This window comes from Calonectris borealis, chromosome 16 (assembly GCF_964195595.1).
Source record: "Calonectris borealis chromosome 16, bCalBor7.hap1.2, whole genome shotgun sequence".
Taxonomy (NCBI): Eukaryota; Metazoa; Chordata; class Aves; order Procellariiformes; family Procellariidae; genus Calonectris; species Calonectris borealis.
In genome coordinates this window covers 13,597,899-13,609,931 of record NC_134327.1, presented here as the reverse complement: position 1 = coordinate 13,609,931, position 12,033 = coordinate 13,597,899, and the positions used below count along the sequence as shown (strand labels likewise).

Here is a 12,033-nt window from a genome sequence, read left to right as displayed (position 1 = left end):
ATACAAAAAGCCTCAGAGCAGAAGAGCTGCCTCAGCTTTACTTATTCCTGTTTTCGCTTTCATTCACAATCATTTGTTCCTCATTTCCCGTTCACAGCAGGGGGTCAGCAGTGTCCGATGAGTTACAATAGAGGCTGGAGCCTCTCAGAAACCTCATGCCTTCACCCTGGCATGAAGCCAGGAGCCGGCTCTAGGAGACGTGTGACTGTCCTCAGGGCAAAAGGGAGGGAGTCATTCACCTCTCTCTGAAACCGTGTACTGGCCACATCTACAGGTGGCGTGAACACAAACTGAGCCACGCTCGGCATTTTCAGCAGGTTCATGAGCTCAGTTGCCCGGATAAGGATCTCCTCAAGGTCCTCCTCACAGTAAACAGAGGTGACAGCAGGGCTCTGCACAAATGTCCTCATCTTGGACAGGAACATGGACACTCTGCAGGAGAGAAGGACATGGCCGTCAGCTGGCAGGACCTCTGCACCCAGCAAGGTCACGACTTAAGCCTGTGTACTCCAAAAGACTCTGTTGTAGGTGAACACCAGATGCTACCCAGCCGCTCCTCCTGATGCACAGAGCGTTAGTCAGCAGATGAATCCCACTTCCCCAAACTGTGCTCCTCCACAGCTTGCTTCCTCTGTCCTGTTTCAGTTTCAGGTTCCATCAGTTGCCAAGCTTGATTATTTAACACTAGCCAACATCTGTGTTTGGACCCATCAGATATGCACCTTTCTGCCCTTTGCCCTTCCCTGCCATCCCTCCTCACCTGGGGATCAAGTCCTGGCTGCGAGCTGCCAGCTTGGTCAAGGTGGCCATAAGGACACTGATGGCACGGGGTGCGTAGCTGGGGGTGCTGGCCAGTGGCCGGAGCTGGGTGATTTCGAATAGCATGGCCTCCAGTGTCTCAAAGAACCGGTTGATCTGCTCCACAGTACAGCGCTTGTCGTAGGACACCGACAGGTACTCTCCAATAGCCCAGACCTGAAGCGAAGGCAGATGTGCTCAGGGCAAACAGAAGGAAAGAGGATCGAATAATTTTTAGGGAATGGCAAATCAGATTAGCTAATGCTAGGACAGAGGAGAGGAGAAAAGGGAAGGTGACCAACAGATTGCACCGCAGGAGCAACCTGTGGCAGAAGCAGGCAGACCCTGCTTACCATGTGGGTGAAGATGGTCTCCTTCTTCTGGATGTTGCTGACCGTTCCCGAGAACTCCAGAATCTCCTTGGACAGTTCCACGACGAGCGCAGGGCGCAGCTTGCAGAGCATCACCAGCTGCGAGCTCAGTACCCTGGAGGAGAGAGATGGGCAGAACTCAGACACGCGCAAGGTGGTCATCACCAAACCAAGGAAGTGCTAGCACCTGGTGTACACTCAGGATGTTTCCAGCAGGGCTGAAGGTGCAGTTCCCGTTTTGCACCCTTCAAAGATGTGTCACAGCAGGGACGGGGCCACAGCTGAAAAGGCTCCTGGGCTGCCCTGGGATGCCAGGCTGCAGCAGTGGAAGGGCTGGGAGCTTGGCTGGGCCTCCTGTCCCATCTCACCTGTATACGTCATCTTTAAAGGCTGGGATCTCATAGAGCTGGTCACTCCTCTGCAGCAGCAGCACCACCAGCTGATTTATCAGCGGCCCATCTGCAAACTGAAAAACAGCCCTTGCTTCAGCAACACCAGTGACTTCCAGCAGCCAAAACCCAAACTAACCAGCCAGATAAGACGGCTGGCACAGAAACAGCCTGATCTAGCAGGAAGGGAGCAGTGCACAAGGCAGGTATTGGGCACTCATTCTGCTCTCACCCACCTGCTTTACAGCTGGCTGAGAGAACAGTCTGAAGCCTGACACTGCACCATGGAGCTTTTCTGTTTCTCCAGACGAAATAGCCAGCTCAGCGCTGGTTTACGCCAGTATTAGACCATCTCACCCTCCCCTCATGCACCCCTCTGTTGAAGCTGCAGTGTCTTAACACTTACGCTTCTACAACTGCTCTTCACATAACAAGAGATCCCTGTGGCATGACTGGGAGCCAAACTCCCCTAAGAGTGCCTACCTCTGCCACCACCCTGAAAAAGAGCTCCAGTAAGACCGGGACAGTCTCTGCACACTGTATGACCCTTGGGCTGCTGGCCAGGGATCCCAGCAGCTGCCGAAGTGGAATCAGCCTGTGGGCAACAGAAAAGTAACTATTGAAGGCTTGTTCCCAGCCACTCTCCTGGCTGCCCTTCCCTATCCCCCCACACCACCTTTGAGTGCTTGGCAAAGCTAACACAGGGAAGATCAAATCCACCTCACCCTAGCTGAGAGCGGCTACGCCTTTCCCAGCAATCCCGGTGCTGCCTCCCAGAGCTGGATGGCTGAACCAAACCCTTGTGGCAGTCTCCTACAGCAGCCTCCTACCTCTCTGGGGCGTCCTCGGGAGCAGACTTGGTGCGGAGAAGATACTGGAACATGCTCTTGTAGAGGGGATGGCGAAAGGCTTCCAGACAGGTGGCTGGCGTCACAGCTGGGTCGCAGGCAGCCCTCTCGGAGGTAGGAAGAGCGGTTGACCTAGCAGGAGGCACACACAGAACGTTCTGCATTATGAGAATGGGCCAGGGCATAGCTGGAATCCTGAACAATGGAATAACTCCCTTTCCACTGAAACAGGGACAGCAGGTTGGTGTAATCCAGGCTCTCTGGAAGCCAGAGAACCAGGATGACAGAAATGATAAGCTCAGACCCCCTGGGGTCAGGCAATAGTTCCAGAATCGCTTCTGTATCACTCCTGGGAAAGGGGAAAATGGCGCTCTGTATCCCTCAGTCACCAAAGCCACCAACGTCTTGCCTCTAGGATGACCCCCTTTTCTAAGCACTCCAGAAAAAGCTGCTAATGTCAGGGAAGACAAGGAAGAGCAGAGGTACAGCAGTGAGAGTCAGTCCCAGTTGTATCCCATCTTCCTGGAGACTCACAGTTCCTAACGACCTCAGGAAGGAACCTCTGTATGCCTCCAGAAGAACACAGCCAGAGAAGAGGGGTCAGAGCAGGGAGGAAAGACCAGGTAGCCCACACCTCCATGCTGAGGTGGTTGCTCATGGCAGACGCTCCAGCATGTGGCAACAGTTTGGAGCTGGATACGGAGAGGGGAATGACAACAGCTCCCAGAGCCCCAAACACAGTCCAGTACTGAAATGCAAGAGCCGGTCACCTTCTCTTCCCATGCACAGCACATTACTAGGAAAACTGGGCTGACATCTGTGCAGCTTTGTGTTAACTTGACTGTAGCAGATGCCTCTCGCTCTGTGACAGCGGCAGCCAGAGGGCAGCTGAGGCTCAGAGAAGGGTGTACTAGGCTATAGTCAATGTCAAGTCCCTGATTAGCAAGCGAGAGGAAGGGAAGGTAGCGTTACCTCAGCTGGATATCCAGAGCTGCTGTCAAACAGGGCAGGTCGAGCAGCAAATGGAAGATCTCAATGGCTGTGCCTGCATCCAGCAGAAATGGGAGAAGGTCCACAAACTCAGAGATAAGGGGTGGGCTGTTCCATGCCAGGAACTGCAAGGAACAAGCGCAAAATGCTGTACTATCCCTGCTACTCCACCACACACCCAGACAATTCTCACACTGTGACCAAAAGGGACAGGGAAGGGAAACTCACTTCTGAAAAGCAAAACCAGAGAAGTCTGAGGGTTTGGTCAAAACCTGAGAGGCTGCTGGAAGCTCAACACAGGCATCTGGCAGCTGGTTCAGTGGCTGTCAAGCTGCAACTTATTAAAGTTTTCCAGAAACAAAGTGCTGTGTTCACTGCGCTTCCCAACCCACTGGCAGTAACACTAATGCAGACTTTCCTCTACTGGCAGTGCTAATCACACCCAGAACCCTCTTCAAACACACCTGCTTTTATAACAGTCCTTCTGGCCCATCCTTCTTGCCTATGCTCTCCCTAGCACTGCCATGAAGGGACATGGAGGGCACTGAAAGGCAAACAGAGAGTTCTGGGGCACAGAAAGGAACGTGCAGCAGGCTCTCTCCTGTGCTGCTCCAGCAAGCTGTACCTTGAAGAGATTTGGGAAGCTCTGCCTGAATATGCTGGAGGTCTCAGTGAAGAGCTGGATGTTGTCTTTGCAGAACTGGACAAATTCGAAGGCCAGTGATGGGTTGTGGAAGAGCTGAGACGGGATATCAGTGAATAAGTGTTTGTAGATTGCATCGGAGTCCACAGCTGCCATTTTGCCTGGGAGGACACAGCATATTGCTGAATACAGCTCACCCAGCAGCCCTGCCAACACGGGCTCCAGGGGCTAAGCTAAATCTGGATTATGTTTTTCTAAAAAGCACAGGACAGCACAGTTCCTGGATGTCCGGGAGTGGGATCACCCATCCCAGAATACAGCCAATGCTGAATTACCAACTCAGGCAACCAGCAAACTGCCAGGACAAAAGGCTGCGCTAAGAGTATGCAAGACTAGACCATGGAGGAGGGGGCAAGAGCTGATGACTTACCGTGGTTCAGGAAGAACTGGGCAATGGGCAGCAGTGCCCTGGCATAAGTGGCATCCCCACTGATTCTGCCGTGAAGGATTTTCAGGAAGGAGACTGCGCGGTACACGTAGGAGGAGTCCTGTTTGCAGATGATGTCCATGATTGTCACCGCCTCAATGAGACACTGCAGGAGAGCAGAGAGTCAGATCAGAGCAGGGGAAGCCAAACTCCCAGAGCTTCACTGTAGTGAAGTCCACTTCTGTGTACTTACAGCTTTCTGCAGGTCTCCATCATCTTTCTTCAGGGGTCCTGCCAGAGAAAGGAGTCCAAGTTAAACTTTGAGTCCAAACAGGAACATTAGGCTGTCAGTTTGAGCACTAACCCAGATTTCAGGACAGGTGAGAACACATACTGATCCCGATTCCGGCTAATGAGAACCAAGTTCCACAGCCCCCCCTGCAAATCACGGGTAGGAGGCAGAACATGGCCATTGCCTCCAAATCCCTCCCAACACCCCAGCTCAGGGCTGGTCAATGACTTGCACCAGCAGCTGCAACCGGTCACATGCCTAGAGCCTGACTGTGGACTCTAGGGAGTGAGATCCCAGCCCAAAGAGGCAGTGAACCAGAAACATTTTCAAGAACACTACCAAGACGGCTCCAAGGAGGGTTCATGGCAAGACTCACGCCGGTTGCTCTGCTCAATAAGCCGCTGGCAGTACTCGAAGGCTTTCTCCCGCAGACGGTCCTTTGGGGGAAGCAGGCGACTAGATATGGATGTAGTTGAGACCATAGACATAACAGACCTGTCCATTCCTGATTTGCCACCTACAGAATAAAGATTACCCCCTATCAGTTCATGTAATGGGCAGTGTAACCCACACAGCTGCCCAGCAACAGCAAGGAGCTGTCTGTCCCCAGGCGCATTGCGAAGAAAAGGAGGCTGGGGAAGAAGGGAGTGTTACAAGAACACAAAGGAGATGCTGTCTCCTGTCACCCAGGCCTTTTTTCTCTGGGGTTTTGTCTGAAACCAGGGGACTCACTGAACAAATAATTCCTCGTGGAAGGGTCAGTAAGGATCAGTCAAGACATTTTGTGATATTCCTTCCCAAAGTTTCCCTGCTCCTAGTCTGAGAGCTCTGAACTCTTGCCCATATTCCTGCCACTTGCTGGGTTGCTGGTGCAGCCACCTAATCATCTCAGAGCACACACCTCTCTTGGGGGTGCAGCCCACACTGGCCTGCAGCCCTTCAGTTTGTACCTGAATTAGGGGTCTTCAACCCCTTGCCCCCATAGCACAACAGCCAATTTCGCAGCATGGAGAAGGCTTGCACGTTGAGCCACTGGTCCTGTGTGTAGTACTGACCCACTGAGAGCACTGTGAAGAAGTCTGTGGCAATGGCACCATCCACCTCTGTGACAGGACCAGGCTGCAAGAAAAGATGCAGCAGGTCAGATCCCCAGGGAGAGAGCAAGTGAGAAGGCAGGGAAAACTCCACTGAGCCCACGAAGACATTTATATGTACTATGGGACCTGCAGGGGGGCAGTTATCCAGAGAGAGAAAAGCCAACTGTGTTGGATCCTTTTCCGCAGCTGAAACACTGCAAACTTTCCCCCTCTCTCTGACACAGGCCTCATTTCCAATCAGCTTTTACTCCAAGGTGCATGGTCACTAAAAGACTCTCCCCTCAAAACTAGTTCAAGGATCAAAGTTCTGGGTCTACTGCAGAAATTCTAAATCTTGGAGCTACAAATATCCCTACTTTTCTTTCCCATGTGTCTTGACGACTTATCCCACAAAAAGTGACTAAGAACAGCAGCACTTCTAGGTTACCATTTCCCATAAGAAGCTGATTCTGGAAACCCGAAACAGCAGGTAACTGACTAACAAATGCCCCTGTGAGATGACCACGGCAACTCAGCACTTACCTGTCTGGTTCTGGGATTGGAGAAGAAGCCTCCGGAGGGTTGAGCGACTCCTTGCTGAATACTCGCATACCTCAGCCAGTCGGCTATCTTTTTACTGACTACGTTGGTCTGCTCTGCACAAGGAAAGTCACAGGGTCATTGCTAGATCGGGCAGAGAAGCAGCCTCTGCAATATACCCCTGTTACCCCTCAATTGCTGTGCTTTTCCTTCAGCCTAGATCACTGTGTCTCTGATTCAGCAATCAGTAAAGAAACTGGTATCCCAAGGTGGATGCCCTATACTCCTCCTCATAGTACTTCAGAGTCCAGGATTGCTCACACTCATTTCAGAGCTCTGTATCCTTTTCTCACTCCTAGTCACTGGGTCAGTCTCATTATTGTTTTGCCTGTTTCCTCAGACAAAAAGTCAGGGAGTGACTGCTGGAACCAAGGACTTCTGGTACCAGATCAGTCAAGAGGTACTTGTTCCTTTGTCTCAATCCACAGCTGCTATTAGGAGAAAGGTGCAAAAATACTGTCAAATCTATTCAGGCAGTGGCTGGCTTCAGCTCAGCAGACAAAGGCATAAACCCCTCACAGAGAACACGCAGAAAGAAGCTAAGGCAGGTAATCCTGCCTGCTCAGCCAGCCCATATACACCCCGGCCCAGCGTCCTCCCCAAAGCTTCTCCTGCATACTGCATGGCATATGGAAACCTCCCAGGAAACTCCCAGAACAGACTCTTGCTCACAACACAATTCCTCACATTTTAAGCCTGGAATGCTCTCCTATGGTTTACTCACCAGGGCATATCGCTCACCACTACCCATATGGTCCTGGCTCTCTTATGAAGAGTACCCCTAGTTGTTTTTGCTGCTCTCTTGAACAGATTCACAGGCACATCTGTTTCTATCTCACTTTGCTTGATGCTCTTCAGGATAGCTACAATTTCACATTCCTACTGCATCTGGAGACCTTAGCTGGGGTACACGTTACTGTGACACAAATCCATACAGAAGAAAACAAAGCAGCTGAAGGCCCAGTCCCATTTTTGAGTGGTGGAATATATCTTGCCCAGTAAGTTCTTTTTCCTTGTGGCAAAGATCTCATTTTTAACAGCAGTTTCCAAGTCCTACTCCTAGCCAGAGCCTTCAGGGAGCCTTCTGATCACTATACAGATCACAGCCAGATGGTAATCTCAGGCCTTCCTATATATTTACCTTCAGTTAGAGATTCTGGTGAAAGACTGATGACATTTGACAGGACAGGAAGAAGGTACCGAGCACTCTGACCCTCAGGCAGTCTTCTTTCGAGGACTTTCACAATACGCTGCCCAACAGCAGACACTTCAGCCTTCTTATTTCCCTTAAAAATAAAGCAGAGGTAAAGCTAGGCAGATAATCTTTTACTAGTGCTAGAGACCAATACCATACAAACTCTTCCATGAGGCACCAATACCAATGTCAAATATAAAAAGAATTCACAGCACAGGCTATTTTACCACATCTTACAGAGATCTTCTGCAATGTGAATGCACAGATCCTAGGAGGGGAGAGTACTTTGATGGAGCAACAGGTTTGTGGACAACCATCACCTGAAGTGGAAATTAACAACTGCAGTGGATGTCTTCAAATTAAACACTACTTTGATCCATCAATCCTAGAGCAGAGAGTACTAGCACTAACTACTGCCCATGTGGGCAGTTTGCTAGCTCAATTGTTAAATTAGAAATTTACGAACAGACAATGGACTGTTGTAACATGTTCTAGGACTCTCTGGTTAGTCCGTATCCTCACAATGTGGAAAATAAAGCACCTTCCCCTTTTGGAGGCTGTTATGGCTGTGGCTCTGAGATGCTGTCAAACCCTTCTGTCCAAGATGACTTTGTTAAAGATGACAGGCGGACCCAGACTTTTGACAAGGTTTTCTTTCCCTGTGAATGTCATCATGCCAACAAAAAGTAAACCTTCTCTGCTGCTCAGGGTCTTGGACAGCTGGCTGCTGAAGGCAGTGAATACTGCCATACATACCAATCTCTGACACTCCCCATCTAATAGTCAGATTTGTACCAGATCGCTAGAAGCAATTAGGAGATTACAGGCGAGCTTCCAGTGAGGAATTTCAGGTGGGAACCTCACCCATGACTGCAGCTATTTTCTGTGCTTCTCTCATGAATAGGCGTGGATAAATCGACGAAAGCAACATACAGACAAGGAAGTTTAAGGTTCAGGGATGGGAATCTGTGCAGTGAAGGAAAATGGAAGAGACAACCCCACTCCTCCCGCAGATACATTGCTGCAGCTCACTGCAAATGATGGGGCTGCTTATGTATGTTGCTGACACATCTCTTGTTGCTCAGAGGAAAACCAGACTGAACTCAAATCAATGGCAGGTTTCCAGCTCCAGAGGCTGTGTTTTCTGAAAAACCAAAAGCTTTACAAAAGGAACATCAGCTTTGCAGAGCCAAAGGGGACAGGGGGGCAAAGAAAAGGAGTGTGATTTCCACCCAAAGCAGCGACAAAGGAAAATATGCAGAAGTTGTTTTTAAAGGCTCTGCTGAAGTGCGGCTGCTTTCATGAGTGAGGCTGCTGCTCACTGCACCCCATGTTAGAGAAGTGATACTGAAATGGCTAAAATATAACAAGTTTTAGTAACATAAAAAATTGATGAAAATATCTTCATAGTTTTAGTTGTAATCTAACAAAATCTAACACACGGGGTATATTTTTGCACTGTAGAACTGCGGTCTCAAGGCTGAATATGGGAGAGAGGTGTTTTGTAAGGCAGCACAGAAGTAATACGTCACTGTTTTCTGTTTCTATGTTTTCATTTCCTCTAGCTAAGTAAGACTCAGAGGAGTAATCAGAAATGTAGGAGGCATTTCTAAGCACACAGTGAAACTCAGAATGAGAAGTTTCAGGAGGGTTCAGGAAAATATTTTATCTTTAATAGGCACAATAATAGTAAAAGAAAAAGTAGAAGGAAAAAAAAAGTTTCCAGCTTATTCCCCAGAGGGCACTCAATGCAGGCAGCACTCAAAACAGGAAGGTCCTCATGTTTTCTCCATGGGGAATCTAGATCTTTGAAGCACCATCCACATTTATAGCCCTACACGTTTTATAGGTTCTATGTATATTTTTTTACATTTGAACATGAAAGCCAGTGCCATAAAAATAAAAAGTAGTAGTAATAAATTCACTCTCAAATCTTTTGCTCTACAGGTTCAAGCAGCCCTGACTTGAAGTCTATTATAGCAGCCAGCACTAAAATGTTCCTTTCTGCTCCCAGGTAGTTACAAGCCTACTTGAGGCCCTCAGTCTGTACACAGCACAATTTTAAGAATTCTTTGTTATGAAATACTAAACACAAAAAAGTTACGATTTTTTCCTACACAAAGCAGAATAATTAGGTTCTTAAACGAACATGGAAGTGCTTCTGTTTTTTTGGTAGATACTTTCAATTGATTTTCACTTTCCTTGAGCTCAGCAAACAGGGAACAATCAGAAAGCAAATCCCTATCGACAAGGTAAGATTTCTGACTTGACAGGTCATTTACCTGAGCCAAAAGCACAGAGGATACCAGGCTCAAGAGCTTTGTATCTTGAATCTCATGGCAGGAGAGGATCAGGTCATTGCAAGGCGACATCTCTCTCAGGATGGCAGCACATAACACCTGAATCTGCTCAGGGCACTTGGACGAACACAGCACTGTCTGCAGCAGTTCCACAAACTTGCCATCTAGCCTGCAAGAGTCACAGTAAAGCATCACTGCAAGGCAAGAAAAGATTCAGAGACTTATTTCCTGCATATTCTTGGTCTTGGGATTATCTCCCTTGACAGTGACCCTGACTAATGCCATCTTACCATCTTCCCTTCTGAATTTTGCTCCTTAGCGCAGCTTGAAAGAGTGCTCAGTGACACAAGTTCTTGTTACCCTCGCTGCAGAAGGAGGTAGGCTCCTTCTGCTTAGCAATGGGGAAAAAAAGGCAAAGAGGAGCTTTACGTTTATATCAAGCTCAGTGTTTTCAAAACGGGGTGTTTTTTTAAAGCACTAAGTCCCCCTCCCCTTCCCCCCTTTTTTTTTTGTCAGGAAAGTAACGCTTTGCTTCTTGCGAACATCAGAGAGACGCAAGGCCACTCACTTGCGTGGGTACTTGGTGGCGGCGACGGCGAGGTGCAGCCTCTGGAGGCAGTCCACGGCCTCGGGGCCCAGCTCCGGGCCCTGCAGGAGGGCGGCGACGCGGGAGGCGAATCTCCGCAGCTCCTCCTCCTGGATCTCCCTGGCGGGGGCAGCGGCCGTCGGGAATTGGCCGTCGGGCCAATTCCCGGCCCTCCTCGGAAGCCCAGAGCTGGAGGGGTGCAGCCAGCCACCCACCCACCCCACCCCGGTGAGGCAGCGCCGAGGCCCGGGCTCCCCCCTCAGCCCAGCCCCGACCCCCGCCAGCCCCAGGCCCGGTACCACCGACAGGACCTCGCCCGCCCCGAGGGAGCTCTGCCGCCCTCCCCCGGTACCTCAGCACCCACCCCGGGATGGCAGCACCCCTCCCGGTGCTCCAGCCCCCGCGGTACCTCGCCTGCTTGAGGAAGCTCTCGGCCGCCGCCGTGAACATGCCGGATGCTCCGCCGCTCCCCCCGCCTCGGTGCGCGGCCACAACGGCCCCCCAGAGCCGGGCGGTCCAGCCGCGCCGGCTCCGGGGGGACGCGGCTGCTGCTGCACGAAGGTTCCGCCTGCCGGGGAAGTTCCGGTGGGGCTGGGGCATGGCTGGTCCTAGCCCTGGGGAAACTGGGCCGGATCCTGCCCGCAGAGAGGGGGGGAGAAGGAGTAACGGCAAAATCCTCTCTAGTGGCTGTTCACTGATTATTTCGAGACGCTGCTGCTATTATTCTCCACCTAGGAGTCTGAGGTGAAGCTGGGCTCTGAGGCCATGCCAACGTGGCATGAAGGAGAGCAGCTCTGGGGACCCAAACCTACGGGAAACATCACTGCATGGCAGAGACACGGCGGAGTTCGGGTTTTAAGAGCGTGACGATACAAGATGCCCTATTAGCCTTTTCCACAACCTGTTCAAAAAACGATGCTTTCCAAAAAGGGCAAGAGGTGTTAAAAATAGCTGCTCAGCAGGTGCTCTTCAGAGCTTCCGAAAGGTTGAAAAGGCATGATCGCTTCCCCGTCAGCATCCCTCTCCTCCCGACTGCTAACAAGCCCGAGGCTCTCACTGCCGAGCTGTGCATCACCCTGCGGGGAGGAGAAGCTGTCTCGGCGCTTTGCCCTTTGGTACTTCTCTGCCCTATGCCCCCCTGGCATTAAAGTTCATTAACAGGATGCAATTAGCCCGCAGAGCATCAGCTGCCTCTTGCCCTCCGAAGACACAGCAGCATCCATCAGCCCAGCTATTAGCGGTCAGAGCCAGTGCAGGCTGCGGTGCGGAGAGGGGGCAAGCACCAGCATCCAGGTTTTTCCCCGCACATCTTCTCCCCCGGCTGCGGCAGAAAACACGGTGCCAGAGATGGTACCACAGTTTTAAAAGCTCTGGCTGAATATCTTTGCTACACTGTGTACAATTTTTTTTTTTTAAAAAAGACATTCCTATTCAATTTTGGAGCTCAGAATGACTTTGGTTAGTCAAAATAAACCCTGAACTTAAATTGTAGCTCTGTTACGAGGACAAGAGAGGAAA

General features: G+C 50.6%; 1 protein-coding gene across 1 annotated transcript; it reads right to left on the bottom strand.

Moving 5' to 3' along the window:
* Position 1: 1 nt before the first annotated feature.
* Positions 2–11,080, bottom strand: AP5Z1 (adaptor related protein complex 5 subunit zeta 1). Its single transcript, XM_075165340.1, has 17 exons — positions 10,925–11,080; positions 10,498–10,635; positions 9,912–10,098; positions 7,576–7,720; positions 6,378–6,490; positions 5,709–5,877; positions 5,135–5,275; positions 4,720–4,757; positions 4,470–4,632; positions 4,022–4,200; positions 3,379–3,521; positions 2,389–2,538; positions 2,042–2,153; positions 1,538–1,635; positions 1,152–1,284; positions 761–975; positions 2–432 (listed from the first exon to the last, which is right to left on the bottom strand). Exons 1-17 carry the CDS (start codon positions 10,963–10,965, stop codon positions 162–164), a joined length of 2,436 nt encoding a protein of 811 aa, XP_075021441.1. The 5' UTR covers positions 10,966–11,080; the 3' UTR covers positions 2–161.
* Positions 11,081–12,033: the final 953 nt, after the last annotated feature.